The sequence below is a fragment of the Cavia porcellus genome, unplaced genomic scaffold, assembly GCF_034190915.1.
Source record: "Cavia porcellus strain 051 isolate PalLab524CR breed Dunkin Hartley unplaced genomic scaffold, mCavPor4.1 scaffold_13, whole genome shotgun sequence".
Taxonomy (NCBI): domain Eukaryota; kingdom Metazoa; phylum Chordata; class Mammalia; order Rodentia; family Caviidae; genus Cavia; species Cavia porcellus.
Window position 1 is genome coordinate 52,325,636 of NW_026947496.1, and position 25,644 is coordinate 52,351,279.

At 42.1% G+C, this 25,644-nt stretch overlaps 1 protein-coding gene across 3 annotated transcripts in view; it reads right to left on the reverse strand.

The window, feature by feature from the left end:
* Positions 1-25,644, reverse strand: part of Frmd4b (FERM domain containing 4B) — a 334,677-nt gene that overhangs the window by 169,811 nt on the left and 139,222 nt on the right. Inside the window, exon 1 of one of the 3 annotated variants that reach the window (XM_063260235.1) lies at positions 15,124-15,527. The exons of 1 other annotated variant lie outside the window; for it this stretch is intronic. In XM_063260235.1, coding sequence (XP_063116305.1) covers positions 15,124-15,285 — 162 coding nt within the window. In that variant the 5' untranslated portion in view covers positions 15,286-15,527. Of the gene's footprint in view, positions 1-15,123; positions 15,528-25,644 lie in introns of those variants that run through there. One more of the 3 variants, XM_063260237.1, reaches the window with a different exon arrangement.

Here is a 25,644-nt window from a genome sequence, read left to right on the forward strand (position 1 = left end):
TTTAAGCCCAGGCACAGCATTCTGGGATGTTACACTACCGTCTGGTAGATGAGGAACCCAGGCTCCAGGGCAGTGCTGGGCGCTGCTCCAGGTCACGTAGGCAGTAAGGAAAGAGGCTGAGATATGGAACCTGGTGTAGCTGGCTCTAGCCTCCCAGCACATGGCTTAAGGGAACGGACAAAGCACTGGTCTCATTTGTGCATGTGAACAGGCAAATGCTCCCCACTCTCTGTAAACAGGAGTGAAGAAGCTTTGGCATGGGGAGGAGCAGGGCTTCCCCAGGGTGCTCCCTCCCTCCATTGCTGCCCTCTCAGGTCCCTTCCCCTTCCCAGCACCTTCACACCAAGCTTCATTCAGCTCTAGACCCTCCTTTTTTGTAAACTTTGAAACATGGTCTCATTAAATCACTAAGTTACTCAAGACCAGCAATTTGTGACCTTCCTGCCTCAGCCTCCCAGAATGCTGGGATTACACCATATCCAGCTCACTGCTACATTTTAAATGACTGGCTTTTTGGAATTCTACCTGATGTTCAGTCCCCCATGTGATGTGACCCATAGCTGATGGCTTTCCCCAAATTCACAGGTAAATGGGCCAGCCAAGCTAGGAGGAGGTCTTTCAAGCCTTACACCTTCCCGTTCTTCTGGTTTTCTATCTCCTTCTTTTTAACCAGTGGAAACAGATGAAATCATTCACAAGGTTTCATGGGAATTTCATTAAAACTGACAGCAATTTTCTAAATTAGGTACCTATTATGGAGTCTGATAAACTATTTCAAGAGTCATACAATGAATTTAGCAGTGATGTTGAAGGCAGAGAAAGAAAGCACAGCTATGTTTAGCAAATAGGTTGGGCTCATGGTTTCACTTACTGAAAAACTTCAGAGTCACACGCATATACACAGAAGCATATTGACATGTATTTCACATATACTTTCACTATACATATACATGACTTACTTATATACTTAGGTATGACTTATTCAGCTTACGGTAAAAAAAAAAGAAAAAAAAAAAAAAGGAAAATATCCGGAAGATAAAAGAGAGGACCAGACACAATTAAATACGATTTATTCAAAACACACAATATACAGATAGATGTATGATGAACTTTTGTTATATTTGTAACCTAATGTAAAATATATATACATATTTTTTATATATATATATGACTGAAAATATTAAACCAATGCAAGTGGGCAGAGAGACAGGGCACTGTTATATACTGGCCCTTGCATCCTAAAATATAAAAAAAGAATTTTGGAATCATAGTTGGATTCTGAAGTTTATTAAAGGAAAAACTCATTCACTTGAAAAATTCATTTCCAAAAAAGAATTTAAGGGCAAAATTGTACAAGTTCGGCTGGAATTCTATCTGGCATCAATACCTAGAAAGTTTAATCTATAAAAACTCGTAGGGAGAAAACAGCCCCATAAATGTAAACATGAGCTGAGAGTTAAGATACTTTATATCCTAGGCCACATTGTTTTCATGTACTTCAAAAGTGGGATTCGCCTGCTTATTAAAAGTAAATGTATTTTCTCTTCAGGAAATATTTGGGAAATGCCAAGTACCACATTTTGTTCCAGGGATTATGATTCTACCATTACCTGAGGTTGATAATTAAACACAATAATTTACAGGGTCAAATTCTCTTTATATTTTCTGTGCTTACAGAATTTTTAAAAACTTGAAGGAAGCCAAAGAACTGGGGAAAGCAAGCTTTTAATTAAACACTAATAGAGACCAGAAAAAGGTGTTTTTTTTTTTTGGTTTTTGCTCCTAAGAATCCAAGCAAATCAAATCGAAAAAGTCCTTCCACCCTTCAACTTTAAAGAATGGGAGTGACCTGAGACAGAGTCTGAATGATACCAGATACTCAAAAAATGCCAGAGGAAGAAAGCAAGTGGTCCGGAACTTCTGTCAGCACTGGTCAAGGAAAACAGGGCACCTTCCAGTGCCTAACCACAGGGCTGGGTGCAGGAAATAGCGATCCCTTGACATCTGGAGTTGTCAGAAACAACTGAATCTGTCAACCTCCCCACCCTGGGCGGGCACAGGCTAGTCCACGCAGCTGGCAGAAACACCAATGCTAGGTCCTTGAGTGAGTGTCTTTCCACAGACGGGGGCCGTGGTGCTGCTGCCCTGGTGGAACAGATGTAGGAGAAGCCTAGCACATGTGTTCCCGAGTACCTTGCCCTGACCTGGGGCTATTTTCAATAACAGAAAACAACAGACACACATGCAAACATATATTTTAAATGCATGGCCTTTTCCCCATATAAGGCTTCCACAACCTTTCAAAATTCAAACATTCTTTTTGGGCAGAGCTGTGCTCATGGAGCTTCTCCCTCCGAACACACCCTCAGCCGTCCTGTGCCACATCTGCCACTGCCCTCTCTGGAACCATGCACTCAGCCAGACATGGAAACCACAGCTCCTGTCTGCTGTGACGCCTCCCTTGCCACTCGCCCCAGACTGACCAGAGTCTGCTTCTGAAAATGGAAGCAGCCAACTCTCTGGCACATTCCAGGCCACAAAGATATCCAGAGCAGGTGTGTCCAACCCACACCGCACAGGACACTCATGGCCCTCGACAGCAACAGATGCAGCCCCACAAGATTGTAAACTTTAAACTTTCTGTGATTTTTTTCAGGACTTAATTGCAAAACGCTGAGCAGACTGCACAGGTGATACCAGATTTCCGTGTAAGGAGGAGCGCCATGCTAAATCCACCTGTTGCACACACCACAGTAAGTCAAACCCCCATCTGAGCGTCTCAAACATGATCTGAGCTCTGAGTAAAGTGCAGTGAGTCCTGGTAACAGTATTCACCTGACCTAGACATGTGGGTGGCTGCAAAGACAAGTGTTTATTGTCATTAAACAAACATGTACATTTTCTTAACTATTAAATGTGTTATTTGGTAAGATAACTTAATAAAGAATTTAAAAATAAGGAAGTTATGATATTCTATAAGCGACAGTTTCTCCCCACTCAATACAGCCCAGGCAGGCCAAGAGATTGTACACCCTGCTTGTCAAGAATGCACATAAGGACCAGATACTGTTCTGGTACTGAGGATGCTACTGTGAGGTCTGATCCTGCCTGGAGAAACAAGGATTACAGAGAAAGATAAGGCTGGCTCAGAGGAAGGCCTGGGGTTGCCCTCTGGTTAGTAAAATCTGAAGAAGGATCTGCAAGAAGTCGGGGGATGCACCTGGTGGCTTCCAGTTTCCAGGTGGCAGGACTGGAATGTGTGAGTGACAGTGAGGTCAGTGTCACTGGAAACGAGTGGGGAGCAGGGAGCTGGCACCAGAGGCTGAGGCTGTGTGCGGGACTCTGGTGGAGATGGCTGGCCGGCAGTGGAAATGCACAGCACAGTTATCCTCATCCATTATTTACTGAGCATTTTTTGTTTTTGAGTAATATTTATTATCTCTTAGGCACTCATATGATGCTTGGAATTCAACAACATAAACATGGGCAAGCCCTGCCCTCATGGGGCTCAAAGTCCACTAGACCCCAGGCAGGAAGGGGTGGGAGGTGACAAAGGGCTTGTTTCCAGGAAGTTCTGTTTTATTGTCATTTTGACTCAGGGTCTCACTATGTTACTCTTGGGCTCAAGCCATCCTCCCACCTCAGCAGCTGGGGTTACAGACATAGCATACACCACAGAGTTTGGCTCACTGCTAAGATTCTGACACTAAAGGGTGAGAAGAAACATGTGTGCTGATAGAAACAGCATCCCAAAGTGAGGTAACAGCATGCACAAAGGCACTGGGGTCAGAAAAGGGCCTGGCAAGTTGGAGGAATGGAGAGAAGAGCAGTGTCCAAAGTATAGCAAGGCACTGGGAGGGTCTCAAGTGTGGGTTGGGCAAAATGGTGGGGCCTGGATCACACAGTGCTCCAGTATTCTAGAGTTTGCTCCAGGTACAGCAGCAAGCCACTGCAGGTGTTTGAGTGTAGGCATAACTTATTCATTCATTCAACATGTACAGAGGGCCTATTATACTCTAGGTCTGGTCTAAGCAGGGGGTTAGTGATAAGCAAAAACAAAACAACCTGCCTCTTGAAACTCACCTTCTAGTTGGTTATTTGTCTATCCAGCCTGGTCCTTTATAACAAAATCCAGCCTTTATCTCTAGCTGCCTCCACTCATACTTGGACAAATGTGAACTCTCCATCTTCTCCTTCTTTTAATGGGAACACCATCTTTCCAGATGTCCAGATGAAAACCTAGGCTTTTCCTCATTTCTCGCACTTACCCCAGCATTAGGTATAATATTAATATTCACAATACATAAATATAAAAATGGGGTGCAGAGAGGGTGCACGACCCGCCCAGGTTTACACAGGAACGGGCAGCAAGGCTGAATCTAAATCCAGGCAGCGTGGCTCTAGCACCTGTGCATGGAGAGGCATGAGGATCTTCTTGTGAGCCAATGAACTCCTCTGGGATTCATCGTTAGGGATAGATAGGGTAGGAGGAGGGGAAAGGCCTGATGGTCATGTGTTTACATGTTTGCAATTAGATATCAACTTTTCCCCTAAGACCCTGCCTTCTTTAAAGCAAGATGGCGCCTTAAAGAAACAGAGTAGGCAGTCTCATAAAGCCATTTTTACTTTAGTCTAAATGAGTGTTTGAAATCCTGTTACGGCTACAAATTCTAACAGAGGGAGAGATTAGAGGCTGGAAGAGCTGTAGAAAGCGATCCATGAAGGCAAACATGAAAAAGGCTGACTGCAAACCAAGTTCACTCTGTTCATTGGCTCAAGTGAATGAGTTTTAGACTGAGCTCGCTCTCTGAGGTCCAATCTTGGTTCTTGGATAAGTAACCTTACAGTTGAAAAGAATTTCTGTGCATATCAAGTGGGTTTGATTGTATGTATTTCACACCCCGTTAAGAGAATTAAATAAAATGATAAATATAAAGTACTTAGCACTCTCTAACACATAGCACAATGTTCATTGTTTTTAAAAATCCAAAAAAACTATGGCTAACAAACGCTGATAAGGTGCCGGGCTTCCTCCTGAGATCTGCATTTACACAATCTAAACTGGAAGGACGGCGCCCCCATTTCATATGGGAATCCGAGCACAGAGAGGTCTAGTCATGAGCTCTTGTCACAGAGCTATTAAGCAGAAATGTCCAGGGTTAAAAACCGATCAGTTTATGCTCTAGCACCACCCAATTTTGTGTAAGAGGGCCCAAATTTTCAGGTTTGAAGAGTTATTATACTTCAATCAATGTTATTTTTAACCATTACACCAAACATAAAACTTAGATCTTATTTTACCTTTTTTTAAAAAAGTAAACAAAACAAAATAAGCTCAGAGTTAAGTAGATGGGCCGAGGGTCACACAGCTGGCTGGTGATAGGGACTTGATTTGAATCCTGCTGACTAGAACATTCTATCTTCCTATTTTATTGAGGACCTTTTCTGTCTTGGATAATAAGCATCTAATCATCTAATTGCATTTTAATGAGAGAAATTAATTTCCAAAGAAATATTTGTTGGCCACACTACCCAAGGGTAGTGTGGCCCTTGTAATGACTGGGTCTCCCTCACAGTTAAACATCTCAGGGTCAGGGCAGGGATAACACATACACACATACACACACACACACATACACACACACACGCACACGAAAGAGGGTATCAGCCAGGGTTTAGAGGCGCTGTGACCAGGAATCTGGGCAAGGGGCTCACAATCGTACAAAAGGGATTCAGGGTAGGGAAGAAGAAAGCTTAATTACTTCCTCTTGGAGAGACAGAATTAAATAGTTGTAAACATTTTTGATTTCATAGAATAAATTGAGAAAGCAGTAAAAAACCTATCACTAAGGTGTAGAGCTAAGTCAGATGTGGCAGGACACACCCATCATTCCAGCACCTTGGGAGGGTAAGGCAGGAAGATTCTGAGTTCAAGTCCAGCTGGGGTAGCTTAGGGACTTAGTGAGACTTTGTCTCAAAATAAAAAATAAAAATAAAAAGGCTGGGGAGTAGCTCTGTGAGAAGGTCCTGGGTTCAATCCTAGTGCCACACACACACATCACCTAATAAAAAGCTAAGCAATAAAAACTATGTGGGTCTGCTGTCTCCAAACGGTGGTCACTGGGCCCCTCTCCTGGTTGTCACCTACAATATAATTTTTGATCTGGGGTCACGAAAGGGAAACAGAAAGAGTCAGAGAGCCTGTGGATTCTAGAAGCTCTGAATGTTATTCATGTACATAAGAAATTGAGAACAAGGCATGTCTGAAGATAATTAATTGGCAGGCTTCCATCCATCCAACCATCCACCTATCATCTATCCAACTACCCTTCCATCCATTCTTTACCCATCAACTATTCATACATCCGCCCACACATCTAATACTGTTTTAATACTTTTAAATATCACTACACTTAATTTATATAATAATAGCTACTTTTTGAGGTAGGTACTATAATTGTCCACATTTTCCAGTTGAAAAAAAGTGGAGCTGGAGAAAATTCATGTGGCTAACAAAAGTCAAAGTGGGATTTGTACTCTTGGAAGTCTGAATTTACAAATTCATGTTTAAGTACAATGTGTTTCCCCCAATATGAGTTGAGTGAATGAATACCAGAAAAGCATATGACTTGATGTTTGTATGTTTTTGCTTTTTTATTTCTTTGTTTGGGGGGGGGGTTAACCAGGAATTAAAGTCTGGAATTCACACTTGCCAGGCAGGTGTTGTGCCACTGACCTAAGTCCCCAGTCCTTTGCCTTTTAAAAAAGTAAAACTCCAAGTTGGTGGCCAGAGCTGGGACAGCAGAGGGAGCTTGAACTTACCCCCATGCTAACACTGGGGTTTATTAGCTCACATATCCACAAAATCAATAAAAAGGGGTTCGTAATAGCATCTTGAACAGAACAAAAATAAGGCACAACATTTCATAAAGCAGCAAAATCCACCACTCATCCTTTCAATATATATCATAGAGAAATTCTTGTTTATACACAGAGAGATAAACACACAAAATTTTACTCTAGTACTTGGACGTGCTGAAAATTTGGAAAAAAACTTGACTATCCATCAAGGGAAGGTTGGTTTATTCTCACAGGGGTTGAAATGAGTTTACAGAGGAATCAAAAACTGATTGAGAGAAAAATAAAGCAGAATCACACACACACACACATTTCGGGACTGTGTGAAGTAGTATATATTGTTTACAGATATGAACCAGTGCAGCACAATAACAAAAAAGTCTGAGAAAGAAAAAAGAAAGGACTGCTTCCAGGAATAGGGAGGAGTAACAAAGGCAGTTTCAAATGATTCTATGCAATTATTTTATTGCAAAAGGTATCCAAAGCAAACATGGCAAATATTAGTAAGATACTTTAAAGCTGAGAGGTGGGAACATGCATTCTATCTATATTATCTTTTATATATTTGTTATATTGACATATAAACCCTGCAAGGTTTTTTTTTCTTAAAGTTAATAAAGCTAAGAAAAGTGCCAAATGGAAGGCCTCGAGTGTAACAGCTGCTTAAAAATTAATACCTATTAGTCATGTTCAGACCGAGATTCTCTAACAGTACAGGATAAAGGAAAAACAACTAGTTAAGCAAAAAGCTTTACTAAAACACAAAATTCAACAGAAGAAATGTGATTAGGATATTAGGAGAAAAAGAGTGCTCAATTTACCATTTTAGCCTCTTTCATAAAAATGTTTATTTCAAAGGCGACAATATGGTATGAATGTACATATATACACAATACATATGTAATTACATATGGATGTTAACTTGATTTTTTTTCCATCGGAGCTTAATTTTTGTCTCCTCTGCATGCTGTAAGTCATATGGTCTTGTTTACAAAATTTGGAACTACAGAACTTATTCTTCATTTTAGTCATTTAAACTTTCCTGCAACAACCAACCAGAACACCAAAACACAGCATTCAGAATAAACTTAAGTAAAGGGATGAGCAAGGAAATTATTTCCTGCTGCAACTCTACCTAGGAAAGATGGAATGAGAAAAACAAACACCCCTTTGGAATGGTAGGTGGGTCTGCTTGAACCTGATGTTTTTCAAGCTGTGCTATAAAGGTTCAAAAATGCTTTTCAAAGATCCCGAGACTAATCTTGTTGACCTTAAATGACACAGGTCTTTGAGAAATGCATTTATGTCAAGTGATGGGTTAAAAAATGAAATTGGTTTTCCTTTTCAGCAACTTAAGCTCCCTGCCATAGAATCCCAGTCCTTGGTTACAAAAAACAGTGGAAAATGAATTTTCTCAGTATGAAGTGGACTCTTACTTCACTTATCAGATAACTGCCCACTCTCTGTGTATGTGCTATGCACCACTCACAGCTGATTCCGTGCTGTCCTATCTTCAACAGAATGTAAGACTCAGTCAGGCAACCACTGGGCCTTGCATCATATTTTGCAGCTAAATTCCATGCCCTCCCATCAATGCCCTCCACTTCCTTCCCACTGGCCCTGATTTGGTTCCGGCTATGGCTCTGGCACCTGCTGGGGAGGCATTTGTTGGAGATGGTGTGACGTGCTGCCCAGGCTTCTCCCCCAGCTGTTAGGAGTTCCGTCAGCTCTCTGCCTCCTCTGGGGACTGCCCTTTCTTAAACACAGCCACCTACCTCAAGGTCACCCCCACTTTCAACAGCCCATCTCCAAAGATAGGTTGATGAGGCCAGGAGAAGCCCAGCCCTCTTGTTCCAACTTGGGACCACTGTTGGCTGCAGAGCTCCCTGTGACATCGGCGGTGACCTTTGTTGAGGATGAACTGCAGCCAGTGTCTTCCTGTGATGAAACACATCTTTCTATTTCCTTGCACAGGTGCTGACTCTCTGGAGGCCTCCTGCTTCTTCGTCTCCCCTCAGAACTGGTCTCCTAAGGAACCACATCTGCATCTGTTTTATGCTGTTGTATAGCAGGTACACTGCTTTTTTTGGTCTCCATGGATGGCGGGGTTGCGTGACCAGTTCTGATCGATGACCTGCGTGAAGTGACATATGGATCTAGCACTCCGCTAGCACCAGACGTGAAGAGATCCTGGCTTTCCATTACGGCAAATGGTAGTGTTTAGGAGCATTCTGTGAACCTAAATGACAGCAATGATCAACGACAGTGGAGTCCAGCTTGTGACCCCGCTGTGTTTACAAAGGGGGCATGAGCAAAACTCAGGTCTGTCCTGCAGTAAGGCCCAAGGCTCTAGAGGCTGCTCGTTGTCACAGCTAAAACTGGCCTGTCCTGATTCATACATGAAGTCACTGCCACAGCTGTCTCACTTCCCCTCCCTTCCACCCTCCCTTGGGTAACCCGCGGACACCCCAGTGCATTCAGTGCTGCCAGGGACGGTGCCACGTCCACTTTCCCCTCTCCCCAGAGGTCTGAAGGAAAGCATCAGCATTCCAAAGTACAAGATCAAAGTCAGGTGTCCTTCTCAACCAAAATCATTCTGTTAGTCTGTTTCTCTTTCTATTCATCAAGCTTTTTAAAAACCTTCTTACTAGGCACCCACAAAAGTCATGTTCCTGCCTGAAACAGCCTGTTTTTCTTCATCAACCTCATCCTACTTGTCCTAAAGAAATGCCTTCTCCAGGAAGCAGCCTCCACTTGCCTCTCCTGTTCATCGGAAGAATGGAACTCTGCTGGAGTTTGACTTCTGTAATGGTCTTCCCAACTTGATAACATGTTTGTTGAGAGCAGGGAAAAAATTATTTTGATTTTGTGTTCCTAATATCTAGGCATAGTAACTGGACATGCTGAGTGTTTGACATTTACTTTCTGTATGAATGAGTGAACACATTAACAAACCAACCAAGAATGCCAATCATTATGTTGTACATAAAGGACCAAGAAAAAGCAAACTGAACACTAATTTTGACTATCCTAACTTCCTAGTGACTAGATTTTAGATGAAATAATTCTTCCATATTTTTTTAAGTTTAGCTTGTCAGTGCCAGAACTGTGGGCCCTTCTTTCTCTAACATTCTCTGCTCCACACTGCTTTTCTTTTTTTGTAGTCCAGGGCTGCCAAACATTTTCTGCAGAGGGTTAGATTAGATAGTAACAAGCTCCAGTTTTATACCAATTCCTCTACGGTCAGCAGCCGAGTCACAGCTTTTCCATTCTGCTTTTGCCAAGGTAGTTTGTGATCAGTTATAGCCACGTAAATGAGTGTAAATTCCCATAAGACTTTATTTACAAAAACGAGCTAGGGAAGATTTTGCTGGTGGAGAGGGAGAGGTGGGAACAAGCCATGTGTATATCTTTGACAAATCACTGAATGTTCAGAGGGGTGCTGTCCCTTGGGGAATGTGGCCTTTATCAACCAAGGAGGTGGTGTACAGAGTCAAGTGACACCAGCATGTGGATCATGAGAGATTATCTTCTCAGAAACCCTAGTGCGAAATGACTGGGCTTTCCTAGATTTATAGATGGGCTTGATTAAAAGAGGGTCTGTATCTCCTGAGGGCAACACAATCCTAGTACCCGAGATGTACCCCACACTCTGTGTGGGAATCCCCACCTTCACTTCTAATGAGCGTCCACTATGTACAGGTGAAAACTGAGTTTCCTTGCAGAGTAGTCTTGCTGATAAAAGGAACAGTGATACCCTTAGCTACCTTTTGTCATGTGCCTTTTCTGAGTTCAGTGTTAGGGGCTCTGTATAATCAAGGGCTAACATTTACTGAGCATCAGTTTGTGAGTGCTAAATGTGACATTCATACATTATTATCTCATGAATTTCTCACCCTACCTCATAAGGCAGCTGCTACTGTTCTCCTTCTTATCCAGGAGGAAATGAAGCTCAGAAAGGGGAAGTAATCTGCTCAAGGTCAAGTTCCTTCAAGTTGAGCTTACAGACTCCCTGTGTCTTGCACTGTACACTGTGCCCTCGGCGCCAGCTGTCTGGTTACAGGAGCTGACCCAGCCTCTTCTAGTCACTTAAATATCCCCGATTCTGTTCGTGTTGCCTCCTCTTTGAGGCAATGATTCTATTCAGAGTTTGGAAGAAATTCTACCTTTGGGTCACTGGGGAGAAGCAGAAAATCTAACCCCAAGTAATAAACTGAGGGCTTTGTATGAACATGTCACACTTAATAAAAAGCAAAAGGTGTTGATCTTTTTCCAGCAGCTTTCTCCCAACATTTTCTATCTTCCTTGTTTGTTGAGCATAATTAACTGCTCTAGTACAACCCGCCCAGCAAAGATAGACGCAGGATAGGCATGGGGCTGACGAATCAGTTTTTAGAATTTAGCTTGAATGAAAGGTGAATTCTGATGTCTGCTGCTTGAACCAAATTCAAGCCTTCACTTCCAAAGTAAGGGTTTGATAAAGGCTGCCTAAATGAAGCCTCTGCCTGCTTTTTATCTGGTAGCATTACTACAGAATGCCTTTATAGCTAGCATCTTACTTACTCATGGTTTGTTGGCAAATTAAGTCACTTGCCGCTCTAATATCTAGATGTGGAGGAAATGTTCAATTCCAAAGAAATTATGCCTTCCTGGCTTTGCTAGCCAGGCAATACTGTCATTGCCAAATACCCTATGAATAGGTGGAAGATCTTATTTCACTTACAGTATATGAATAAACAGAACACCCCCAGGGGACTGCCAGGTATTTCATGTAATGGATCTCTCCCACCCCACCCTGATTCCTCTCTAGGATTATTGAGCTTTGGATTTCTTTACTAACAAGGCTGTTCAGATTACAAGTAAGAAAAATGACACTTTTACTTTTTTTTTTTTTTAATCAAGCAGATGATTTAAAAAACTGTGTTCAGTAAAATATGTTACTCTCTGGCATGTGCTTCTGTTTTATATGCCAGAAACCTGGGCTGCACAGTGAGACCGTCCTCTCTGTGGCTTAGAATTCAGGATTATTGAGGTAGTAGCCTCACTACACTACGGAGAAGCCCCACACGTTTAACTCAAATTACTGGGGTAAAATACAAAGTATTTATGGATTCATCTTTGTGCTTATCTTGGAAAATAACTATTTTTATTTGAGAGAGTACTAGATTTGAGATCTAATAGTGCAGTACACATTGCGTGTTGCATTTTAATCAAGAGTGTGTCCCTTCCCTAGTATTTGGCAGAAATATGGTTTGACTGGACCCGACTCCACTCCCAATTTCAGAAACAGATCTGCCCCATTAATCAATTAGTATAACTCAGTGTTTCTCAACCTTTTATTATTATTCTTGTATTTTAAGTATATATATATATAATTTTTTTTTTTTTTTGCCAGTTATGCCTCTGCCAAATTTTAATGCCACAGACATACTTTATTGGTGCTTAGGCACTGTATGTATATTTGTGCTTAGAAGGAGGAAGCCTGTTGGACTCCTCTCTCTTCAAACAATCTTTGCTACTTTTGGGCCCTATCATTCCATCCAGAATACCTGAATTATCTTAGCTCCTTTTCCAGTCAGTGTTTAGTATTGAGGTGGGCAGAGATCGCACATAGGACTCTCAGAGTTCACACTGATGCTTGTTTGGTGAATACAAGAAAATCTCTTTCAGATGTAAAACAAATAGGTGGGACTGATAATCATATTACGGAGCTTTTGTTCGGCCATAGAGCAGAATGGTTTGTAGGGTCACTTTTTTGAATGTCATTCTAAATACTTTAATTCTATAACCTGAACAGCCATTTCGAAAAAGACAATTTGTAACTTATCAACTGGCAATTTCTTACCTTTTGTTTGTCTGTAATTTAGTATTATTTCTACCCTTTTTTTCTTTAATCTCCATGTTTTTTTTTTTTCGTTTCCTTTTCTTTAAATAAATAAAAAAAAAAAAGAAAATCTCTTTCTTTCTGGGTCCACTGCTATGTGGATCTAAGGCCTAGTCTTCGGGGGTTATCTGCTATCATGAGGGAAGAAATCCAATGGAAAAAAAACAGGGCCAAAAGAATTACGGAGAATAAGTATAGTGCCCTGATCAAATCCTTCCTGAAGTTCATTCTACTGCAGAAGTTGAGTTGGGTTCCTATTTTAGCTTTTTAAAAATTCTAGTTGCTAGAATAGGTAACATTCATTGAATGTTTCCTAAGCGCCAGGTAGTGTGCTAAATATGCTACATGTCAATTTCTTCTCTTATCAGCCTCTGAGATGAGTACTATTATATTCCCTACTTTACAGATGATGAAGCTGAAGCATGGTAAGACTGACATTGTCACACACAGGCAAAGGCTAGATTCTCTTACTTGTGTATTTAACCCAGCCTTAAGGTATAAATCACTTTTTAAAAAAATTACCTTTCCATTCTATACCATTTAAGTCACTGCTTTTTTTTTTTTTACTCAATATTAGAAAAGCATTTTAAAATGATCTGTCTTTGTAAATGAGTATGCTTCACAATTAGAGATAGTATGGCTTTCCTTAAGCAGAAGATTTTTTAAAAATCTTATTTCTCCACAGACACAGGACACTTTAAAATTAGAGATCATTTTCCCTATTTATGACTCAATACTCTTACAAGCCATCAGTGTTCTAGATGTTCTCTCTGATCAGTCATCATTCATTTCACATAAGAGACGAAATATATTTTAACAGCATATTTAGTCACACCTTTAAATTGCTGCTCTACTTAAAAATAACTATTGATCAACCTTATAAAGAACTCAAAGAGGCCTGGGTTTCTGGAACCTTCATAATTTGAATTGGCCAGTAACAGCATTAGAGATTATCCACAAATCCCTTGAAGCTTCGGGGAGAGGGGCACAGAGCCTGTCTGATTGGCTACAGTATTCGTGTTCTCTTTTTGAAAGTTTCCCAGACATTCATAAGAAAAAGCAAAAGGGGCACTTAAACAGTAAACCAAACTGAGCAGGGATTCCCCAGGAGAGAAAAGTGCTGAAAGACAGACACACCTCTGGCTCCAAAACACCAGAAGGGCTGTCTCATGTGGCCAGATGGGATCTATCTACAGTTCCCTAATACCCTCAAACCCCACGTGCTGCCCCGGTTCTCAGTCTGGCTTTTGGATTCCATTTTAAAATGCATGACATCACAGGCATGTTATACAAAGCTGGACCCCAGGAAGCACAAGTTAAAATGTCCCTCACATTTTAACAAGGGTGATAAGGGGTCACTGAATTGTCAGACTTCTGTGGTTTAACCTTAGGTGCGCGCACATTTTCATCTTGCTGGGATGCTGGAAGACTGGCTTGTCAAAACCATGCATTTGATCACAAACAGGGCACAATATAATGATATATAAATCCAGCCACATTAGAATGGGGTCGGGAGGGAAGGAGATACGACACACAGAAACCCTATTCCACATCACAGGCAGATGTGAACCTATGTTCCCACAAACACAGGTATAATTTCCTAATTTAACAATGCAAATTTTTCTTAAACCTCAAAGATATTAACCAACCTTCAGGACTTATAAATCCATAAATTACTGTTTAAAAAAATACCCAGGCAAGCTGCAGACCCAGAGAGTATGAACGGTCTCCTAGCTTAACAAAGTTGCTGTGCCTGCAGGATGGGACACAGTGAAGAAATAAAGAGGCTGTGTTGTGTGACAGGGAGTAAGTAAGTATTCCATTGCTCAGCCAGGCCACGGTTTTTTTCTCCAGCCTGTCAGCCTCCTGCAAAGTATTCACAATTCACTGTCTTCCCTTCCAAAAGCCAGGAGACACAGAATCAGCTTTTTCTGGCTCTGTCTGCAAGTTGGGGCTGCCTGACGGAAAAAACTGAAATAAAATCAAAAGCAAGAAAAGCAAATCCACTAAGCAGTCCCTCTGACAATAAGAATGTGAAACGCAGCTTCTGAACCGGCCACCCCCATCCCAATGAAATAGAAGAGAAGGAATCATCTGAATGCCAAAGTCACTTCCTGTAGACCCTCTGCTGCAAAGCCCCAGCCAGTACAGACGTTTGCAAAAGCTGAGAGTCACTCCCAGGTGCCCCCATATCTGACTGCAAAAATTCACTTGTCAGGCGGCCGTTACCTAGAGCTGGTAAGCATTGCACCCAAGGGCCAAGCAATCCACTAGGAGTTTGAAAAGAAAAGCGTGGAGGAGAGAGGGAATATGAAATCATACAGGTGGAGTCGGCTTCCCGAGTGCCGGCATCGGTGCGGCCCGGTGCCCTGCTCGCTCACCTGGTACACGTCCCGCAGCCCGCACCACGTCCGCAGCACCTGGTGGCACGCCCGCAGCCTCTCTGTGTACCATCTCCGCAGCGTGGACACAGTCAGGTTCCACACGAAGCGGCTTCCGCTGAACAGCAAGTCTTCCACCCCGCACGTGAACACCGAGGCCATGCCTCCCCCTGCCCGCCGAGCGCGGGGTCTCTGCTCCCGCAGCTGCAGCCCCGACCCCCGCAGCCCGTCCGCCCGGCTCCCCGCGCCGGTTTCTACTGGGACAGCCGGAGGTCAAGTCTGCCACAAAACTCGGCTCTCACCGTGCGTCCCGGCCAAGCTCGGGCGGCATGCCCCGGGGTTGGGCGCCAGCCAGCCCACGGCTGCGGCTGGCACACAGAAGCCCAGTGTCTACCCCGCCCGCCCGCCCGCCGAGCGAGCTGCGCTAAGCTCCACCAGGCGAGCCCTGGGCGCCCCCGGGCGCGGGAAGCCCTGGCCGGTGAGGACTCCCTCTGGCGCTCCCCCAGGGCGCGGGCAGGGAAGGGAAGCCGCGCAACTCTTTGCAGGCAAAGAGGGGAGCTGCATTTCAGCGCACTTGGCTAGCACGTCCTGCGCGCGCGCACACACTCGCGAGCACACACACGCGCGCGCGTGCACACACACACACCATACACGCCACACACACACACACACACACACACGCCAAACACGCCACGCCACACCACACACACACACACACACACACACACACACACACACACACACACACGACCAGCTCTTTAACTGCCTGGGGAGCGCCTTACTCTCCATGACTGTGTCTTCCAGGGCTTTTGGCATCTTGCTCTATCCACACTTTAAAAACCCCTCTAAGGAAGCCAGACGTGCAGAAGGAAAACAATAATCCGCCAAAGCATCTCTTCGGACTTTGCTCCTGGGGGATGGCCCTGCATGTTTCCTTGGTTCTGCTGGAGTCAGGAGATGAAGCGATTAGCCTCTAAGGGACAGCGCGTGTGCCCTCCAGAACCCTCTGCTCCTGACGCCAGGGTCTCCCTGAACATGACAACCTGCTGCTGTTGCTACGAGGACCTTTTTTTGCACTTGCATGCTGCTGATTCCAGTGCAGCTGTCAGTGCAGGAGGAAAACAGGAGTTTTTGATCCCTAGCAAACAATTTTCTGCTATTTGCTGCAAAATAGCCCATGTGAGAATCCTTGATTTGTTTCTAGAAAATTCAGCCTCTGGACATGTCTAGCCTCAGCTGCTAGCTCAGCTTACATGGATAGGTTTTTCTCCTCTCAAAACCAACCAACACCAAACAACAGCAACAACAACAACAACAAAAATGCTTTTTAAAGGTTCTCTTTCAGGAATTGATATTGTTTAAGGAATTTGGAAAAGGGACCCAGAAGGTTACCACATGCCACCCAACTCTAACTTCCTGTCAAAGAGTTGTAAAATTCAGTCCCATATCATCTCGAACACTTCTCATAGCAAAAATACTCCAGCAAATTTGGGGGAAGGGTGCCTTTTTTTTTTTTTCCTGCATCCATCTACAAGACAGCAGTTTGGATTTTATGGGTGGTTTCACACCTGGGTTTGTTATCTTTACTATTAAGTGGCATACAAGTAAGACGCCAGTGCCTTTCTCCCCAACTAGCTCAAGAGGTTTCAGAACAGATTATCAACAAGTAAATCAGCTTTATTTCAGGTTTCAAATGTGCCTTTAGAATACTTATTCAGGTGAACTCAGTCAGTCAAAAGAAGAAGAACATAAAATCTGTCCTCAAAGTGCCTGTTGTTTTCCAAGTGACAGTAATCAGAAATCTTGAGGGACTTTTCTTTTACAAATAAAAAAGTCACATAAGAGGTTTTGTTGGATTAGTTATTAAGACCAAAGACTGTATCCAAAATTTGCCATTCTTTGCAGTAAATATATTGTATATGCACATTAATATTAACGTTCTGACAGTATTTTCCATCACAATGTTTACACAGACACTGAGTATATAAACTTTTACTAAAAGAAATAGAATGAAGTAAATGTAGTTTGAAAAAGAAATGTCATCACGCTGATTGAAAACAAGTGACTTTCAAACATGGTCTATTCATGCGGTAAGAGTCAATGGTGGTGATACACTTTTTCTAATGTACTTTTCTAATGAAGTTTGAATGTGTTCTCGGAAATGTCAGATAGCCAAGGGAATACCACAATAACACCTCTAGCAGATCAATTACTTCTGTCCCATGACACTGTCCTCTGAGACAAGACGCAGATAGAAACACCTTGGTAGGAAGCAATCTTTACATAGGTCTGCTCTCAGTGGTCAGTTTCAACTTGGTCATTTTCACTGAAGGTTTCCAAAGTCAGTGCTTGTACTGTTTTTCAGAAAACAGGAACTGGTGTAAGAAGAATTCCCAGATGTAGTTATTGGGCCAGTAGGCAGACATCATCTGGGAAAACTGTGAGAGAAACAAGTTTTCAGGCCACCCAGGAGAAAGAAACTATGGGAATAAGACCAGAGATTTGAGTTTTACTCAAATTTATGCTCAAACTGGAGAGCCATGGAAGCAGAGGACAGTGTTCAGGAGTTAACTCTCCAAGACAGACACATCTAGTTTCTTTTTCTTTTTTGTTTCTAGGACTTGGGATTGATCCCCCATCTTAGGCCCTCAGCTACATCCTGACTCCTTGTTGAGATGAGGTCTTGCCAAGTTGCCCAAGCTGGGCTCAAATTTGCAATCCTCCTGCCTTCACAGGGATTATAGGTGAGCACCACTCCAGCTGGCTGACACACCTGGTTTCAAATCCCTTCTCCACACGACCCACAGGACCTTAAATATGTCTCAATGTCCTCAAGTGTACAATGGAGATGACATTAGAATCCACAATTTAGAGTTTGGGGAGGATTAGGTAAACGATTCTTCATGAATTGTTTAAATGGTGGCTGACAAAGGGAGACAGCCAAGGAAAACCAACCACCATCTCCACCAAAGTTAGGATTTGTTCCAGCTATTATATTCAGATAAAACAGCTTTAATTCAACTGATTGTCTAGCTCGGTTTTCCTGACCCTTTCTGCTTGCTGGGGAAGAAAGCTGCACTGATTTGTTTGGGGAAGGGGATACAGTTTTGTTGCTATTATTTAAATTCCCAAATTCCCAAAAAGCTTTCTGCAACTTGATCTTCCCCACAAATACCAACCCTGACTGTGGACTCCAGGAAGTTGAGTGAGCTCAAAACTAGCTGTTAGACAGGAGAAGAAATATCCTTCTGCCAATATATATGCAGATGCTGTTTCTTTAATCAAATGGCTTGCTTCTCCAGTGGAAGCCAGTTTGAAGTTTGAGGAAAAGGAGGGCTTTAGAGGGAAGGAAGTAAATTCCTCCATTCCAGGGTTTGACAGTGAATGGCAGTGAACTCAGATGTGTCTCGGTAGATAAAAGAGCGACTGAGGTGGTGCATGAGTCTTAAAATGGACCGGCCACAAGAGACACTATGGCTTGTGGACACACACTTTGAGGATGAGCTAAAGTCTTCCATGGAAAGAGAGCTAAATTGAGCACATTTCAAAATTATCTTGCTTTTTTCTTTTTTTCTTTTTTTTTTAAGGGAGGCTTCCTTCTTCTCCAGCTTCTGTATTCCCTGCAATACACTGTAATTTCCTGCAGCTCTCTCTTGTGGCTTAGGGGAATGTTTCAGGTGACAGCATTACTCATACACCTGGGAGTTCAGTTGTGAACCTCAAAGAGAAATTGTCACGATCCCCAAGGCTCCTACAGGTTCTCTTTTGAGCAATCAGTTGGAAGAAGAGAATCCAGTTCCAGGAAGACAGCATAAAGAGCTGACCTTATCTGAAACAGACAGAAAACCAGGAAACTTGCAGGTTCCTACAGATCTCTCTGCTCATCAAAAAAGAGTCCATCTGGGGGCTGGGGATTTAGCTCAGCTGCATAAGTGCCTGCCTTGCAAGCAGGCAGTCATGAGTTCGATTCCCGGTACCGATAAAAAAGAAAAAGACAAAAAAAAAAAAAAAAAAGAGTCCACCTGATGTCTGTAGAAATCCCTGTCTCCACCTGAAAAGCCTGTATGGCTAAATGTTGATGGACCAGGAATGTCTGACCCAGGACTAGAGGTTCCTGAACACAAAGTCTAGTTCAACGAATATCAACCAGAAGCAATTCTGAACCCCTCCAAGCCACCCTGGGACATCTGGCAATATCTAGAGACATTTGCAGTTGTCACAACTGAGGGGTGCTACCGGCATCCATTGGGCAGAAGTGTGGGTTCTGCTGAACCACCTAAAATGCACAGGAGTGTCCACATAGAGGCTGAGAGGGAGTCAGGGGAACCCCACTGTACTTAAACACTACAGCCACCCTACTCTCCCTCATGTGATTCTTACTGTCCGAAAACATGCCCCTCTCTTGATATTTTCTCCCCCAAGTCAGAGTGGGAACAAAATGAAACAATCACTCTGTCACAATTTTTACACAAAGAAGTATGTGGTGGGATTACAAAATAGAGTGAATGACTACAATTTTTAAATAATTATAGTAAAAGACACATTGCTATGACTTTCCCTCAAAATATTCTCTCTTGCTTTGAATACAGTTGTCACACCTTTCTCACTGCCTTTTGAAGCACTGCTGGAAGCCCTCTTTCATGAGGGTCTGTAGCTGAATTGTCATGGCTGCCTGGACACAAAATGTTTATGCTATACAGTCTTTTGACTCTGGGAGAGATCCAGAAGTTGCAAGATGTCAGATCCAGTGAATAAGGCCGATGAAGAGAGACCGTGATGTTTTTACGAGCTTGCTTTTCTGTTGAATGGCACTGGGAGCCGCATTCACTGTACTTAGAATCACACTCCTTAAAGCCACTCATGAAGAGACTTCAGAACTGCTTCAGCAAGTGGCAAGTATGATGAGGTAAGTATGTTACAAATTAGGGGAGGTTTGGAGATGGATTAATGGCAATGTGCCTTTTACTATAATAAATTTTTTAAAATGTAAACATTTGTCTTGTAGTTTGATCACCCTTGCCTAATGAACTCAAAGTTTTTTGAGAAATAACTGGAATAAATTTTCCCATTATTTTCTTGTAGTTTAAAAAACATTTGCCATAAAGAGGAGTAATGATTTTCAACATAAGCTGTTTATATTTTCACACTTTATTTTAATTTACATTAGAAGCTCCTTAGGAGGGGCAAAGCCCTTCTTTTGTATGTCTAAGAAAATACCCCCAGCACAGACCCCAGTATCAAAGGTTATCCCCTTTCCTGGACCATGCGTGGCTACAAGTGTCTTGCAGTACACAGGACCAGGCACTGGCCACCCCCCCCACCCCCCTCGCTTTTCTCTCCTGCATTATGAGGGACTCACAGTGGAGATGGGGCTGGCTAGGATGGCTTTCCTGGGGGGAAGTATCACATGCACCGAGAGGGGTTTAGTGACCTGAATGCCAGTCGTGCCCCTGATCATCATGACAGCGGCAACAAAGAGTGCCTCTGCAGATTTCCAAACACTGCTAGGCAGGGTGGCAATGAGCCCTATTCAGAAGTCACGGTCACGGGTGAAAGCTAGGGAAAGGTTTTACTCATATCTATTTCCTAGGGGCTGGCATACAACAGACAATCAGTAAACATTTATTGAACTGAACAACGAATATTTATCTCAGTAGTGAATGTAGGAAGGAGTTTGTCTATTCGTAAAATATATACTCTCACTAAAAATTATGTGTTGTGGAGCTGGTCTGTAGCTCTGTGGCAGAGTGCTTGCCTAGCATATACAAGGCCCTGGGATTGATTCCCAGCACCCCAAAAAAGAAGAATATGTATTACTGCACTTGCATTATGCATGAGGCAGGGAACTAAATACTTAGAACGTACTGTAACAAAATGGAGATGATTGCTGACAGAGGGGGGTCTCAGAGGAATAGGGAGGGGTGTGTCAGACATTTAAACAAGTGACATCAAAGCACTACCACAGAGGGTTATAACGGGGGACCTGGAATATACAATGGGGTCAGGATCACCTTTTTGAGGACATGACATTTAGGGTGAGACCTGAAGGCTGAGTCGAAGAAATCTAGTGACAGAAGGAAGACATAAAAACAGTCATGGTATATGACAAGTAAAGCCCAGGAGCAAGAAGGGCCTGACACTTATAGAACCGAAGGGCAAAGGGCCAAAGCGGGTGGCAGAGTGGTGGAAGACCAGGGAACCCTGGCGGGGTCAGGTGCGAAATTCCACAGGTGTGGAGGGAGAGCTTGTGCAGGTCAGGGACATGTCCAGATAACGAGGTTAAGAAAGTCCATCTGCTTCAATCATGGGGTTCTCTGGCCTGAGCAGTATAAAGAGCTTGGTGGGCAAAGGTGCCACTCCTCCGAGCTGGGCATCAGTGGATGCTCATTTAGGGGTTGCTTGCTCTTTTTACTTGACCTTACCAAGAAGGAGGCAGGAGGGCTTGGGAGAGCACAAATGCCACTTCATTCCCCCTGGAGGGGGCCTAGGTAGTCTGTGTCATCTCCCGTCTCCTGCCTCTTCTCTTCCCTGTGGAGCACCCTCCAGTCATGGACTCAAGCAGGAGGAAAGGGAAGGAAGCCTGGGGACTCAGTAGGAACCCCATGTGGCTCCCCTTCCCAGCTGCCTTCAGGACTGTGAATGGATTTTTGGCATTGCAAAGGAATAAAACCACTAGCAAAGAAATCATATCCAGCTCTAAGGCATCTATTCAGCTTCTGATCTTTGGCAAACTTATTTACTCCTAGAGGAATGGAAAAGAAAATGGAGCAAAACTGTCTCATTTTCCTAAAAACTTCATCCATTTACTAAATTTAGTTTACTAAATGGAACTTTACTAAATTCCTGCTCAAAAGAAAAAGGAAGCATGCTACCTTTTTTTTTTTTTTTTTGTATTAACAACTACAAAAAAGTAGTGTGGATAAGACTTTACATTATGCCCAATTTTACTTTTAGTCCACTGAACAGACATTGGTCAGTTTTTTGAAGTCACTGGTATAGAAGCTCTTGACGGTGATCATAGTTCCAAGGAAGCCTGTGTAGCTCAGCAGCGGCAGGCTGGACTTTGAGAAAGAAACGCGATCAATCTTGTGACTGACCTCCCACCCCTGTAATTTGTCGCCTTATATTTATACCTAATTTATATGCATATCAACAAAGACAAAAATAAAACTGTAATTCATTGGCTTATAATCACCTCTTTTTTTCTAAGTAAATGAAGGCAGCTTCATTTATATCATCAGTTGATTTTCACAGTATTTTCCCAAGGTAAAGTGGAGAGAGTTATTTTGGTCCTATCATGGATGAAGAAACTGGAAGGATTTATAAAGGCTTTTTTACATGGTCTTGCTGCAAAACTTTCAGTCCTACTTTGAGAGAGAAAAGAACAAATTTCTTTTGTATTTAGAAGTTATAATTAACTTTGGCCTCATACGAAAGTTTATGTTTTACTCGGTTCCAGCTGCTGTAACAGAAGTCTTGTAGACTGCGTGGCTTAGACAATAGAAGTTGATTTCTCACAGTTCTGGAGGCTTGAGAGTCCAAGATGAAGGTGCTGCCAATTTGGTCACAAGCTCTACCATGAGGGTCTCATCCCTATGACCCCATCCAAATCTAACTGCCCCCAAAGCCCCACCTCCACATGCCATCATACTGGGGATTAGGACTTCAATTTGTAGCAAGCACTCAGCTCATAGCATAGCTACTCATGGCTCTAAGATATATTTTATTACTCACGTTCACTTTGTGAATGTAACACAAAGTCTACCCTTGCGGGTTTATCCAATTTGTCTTAAAGAAAAAGAACAGTTAATGATAAAAAGCAACAGAATATTTTTATGGAAGTTAAGAGAGCCATTACTGAAAACTCAGTGACTTTTCATTCCTGTACAACAAATGGTAAAAGAAAAAGAAACACATATATGCAAAATCTTGATCCCTTGAAGACCAACCACACTACTAAGGGGGACAGACAACTACAAGAAAATGAAAAACAGAAAACATCGTCAAGGCCAGGTACATCCTGACCACCAGACAAGTTTGGACAACAGGTTATAAAAATAGGGCACTTCCCCATTATTACTAAAAAACAGAGAATAATCTGGTAAGATTATTGCTAGGAATTTCAAATATTTGGCTAGTAGCAGAAAGAACAAAGGGAAAGCAAAGTCTAAAAGAGGGGCGGAAAAGTATTTCTTCCATCTTGTTATCCTAAAATTAACTTCAGAGTTGAAAGTAGTGACATACTGTTCTTAACTACTAATTGGATGGTCCACAAGGAGGAAAAGCAGCCAAACCAGTATGCCACAGCTTTGAGGGCCAGGGAAGTTGCAAAAACTGCTGTGAATCCTCCAGACCAAGCCTTCAGCGCATGGTGGACAGTCTGTGAGAGAGAAGACCACGACCTGCTCTTAAGCAACAGTAGAGAAAGAAGGGGTATTTCAGTCCTAAAAGAGGTAGCATCATAGAAATTTAAAGTAGGCTTCCTCATCCTAAAAAGGTGTCATTATCATCTCTGACTACTGGGCTTACAGATGATTTTGGGTTATTACTTGTTTATGTATTTTGGTGGACAATGGTGATTGTCTATACACCACCTATTTCCCCCTTTTCCAGAGTATTTGGTGTTTGTGGGTGGCCATTTTCTCTGCTGCTGGGATGAATCGCTGTTGATCCAGTGTGGGCTCCACTCTGATAAGAGGAAACAAAGGGAAGCATTCTAAAGAGTTTCAGAAAAGATGCGCTTTCTGAAGAGATGGAACAACACCAAATTGTAGCACCTCAAAATAAAATCAGTATCACTAGTTACTGAGTAAATGTAAATCAAAACCACAGTGTTATTCACTACAATAAAAAGATGGGTAATAACAATTGTTGGTGAAGTCTAAGATAAATCTGAACTCTCCTCCATTGCTGGCAGGAATGTAAAGTAGGGCAGCCTTTATGGATAAGAACAGGATTCCTCAATAAATTTCTCAGATATACAATCCATAGAAGTGAAAACAGATCTGTAAAAACTACACACAGAACTCATGGCATTATTACATGTTATAGCCAAATTTCAGAAACAATACACATCTTTCAACTGATCAATAGATTTTGAAAATTTGATACATACAATGGAATATTTAGTAGTAAAAGGCTTGTGGTATACACGAGAGTTTAAAACATATGCTTGCACAAAAATTTGAACAAACATATTCTTAGCAGCATTATTATGATAGCCAAAAAGTGAAAAACTCAACTTTCCATCACTAAATGAATAGACACACAGAATATGATACTCTACACAATGGAAGGTTTATTCAGCTATAAAATGAAGTATGAATATATGCTGCAACTTTTATGAATCTTGAAAATATTATGCTAAGTAAAAGGAGCCAGATGAAATTTTGACCTGGTGTCAAAAATCACCAGAAAGTAAATTTTATGGCATGTGACTAAAAACCAGTTAACCAATAAAACCTAAATAGGGAATTAACAAAAATAAATCACAAAAAGGGAATGAAATCTATACTATGACATGGATGAATTTTATAAACACCATGTCAGTTACAGTTGTGGAAGTATAACTCCAAAATATAGGGAAAGCCATTGAATTTCACATTAAAAACAGGTGAACTTTATGACATGCGTTATATATCTCAATAAAACTGGTACCACCACAACAAAAGGTAAACAGGTAGAACATATCTTAATTTGCTTGCAATTCGGTTGCAACCAGAATCTTGGGATGAATTCTGTGGCCAGAATTGTGGAACGAATTAAGGTACCACTGTATTTTTGCAAGTATTCTACTATGAGCATGTGAAACTTACATCTGCGGGGGAAAAAATGGTATTCAAATTTCTCTTGATTTAAAAAAATGCCAATTATATAAAAATAAAAGGAAAAAATTGTAAACTGGAGGAAAATATAGAAAATCATTAACAGAAATGATGTCTGAGTTGATGCAATCACAGAAAGATTTTTATTTATTTTGGTGGAGGTGCCTTTCCTGCTGGTTTTCTGTATCAACAACATTACTCTTTTATTTCTAATTTTGAAATGCATGTGCAATCATACAAAAGGTGAGTCAGTGAATACACACAGCCTCTCTCACATCTGCATTTCCACAGTTGCCATGTAAGACAGCCCAAGTTGTTCACTGCTCCGAGGCCCCCGTGAGAGCATTAGTGAGAGGTGTTATCTAGCTAGTGCTCTGCTAAACCATAACTCATGACTCTGAGAGAAGATTCCTGCTCATCTAAACCACCCAAAGCTTGATGTGACTATATGCAGCCCTGCACATTTCCCCTCCCCCAATTTACCTCTTCCTAGTTTCTTGAGCATCCCTCCTGACATCTTTACTCTTATCCAGATGTATAACTTGTACTGTCCATATGGAAAAGTTATTTTAAATGAGCAAGCAAATGGCAATATGGTGGCAGCAAAAGGCGATATAACCAGAATTCAAGCATTTCTAGAGAAATCATTAATGTCAGCACAAACTGAATTTAAAAGGAAAAAAAAAACTATATGGAA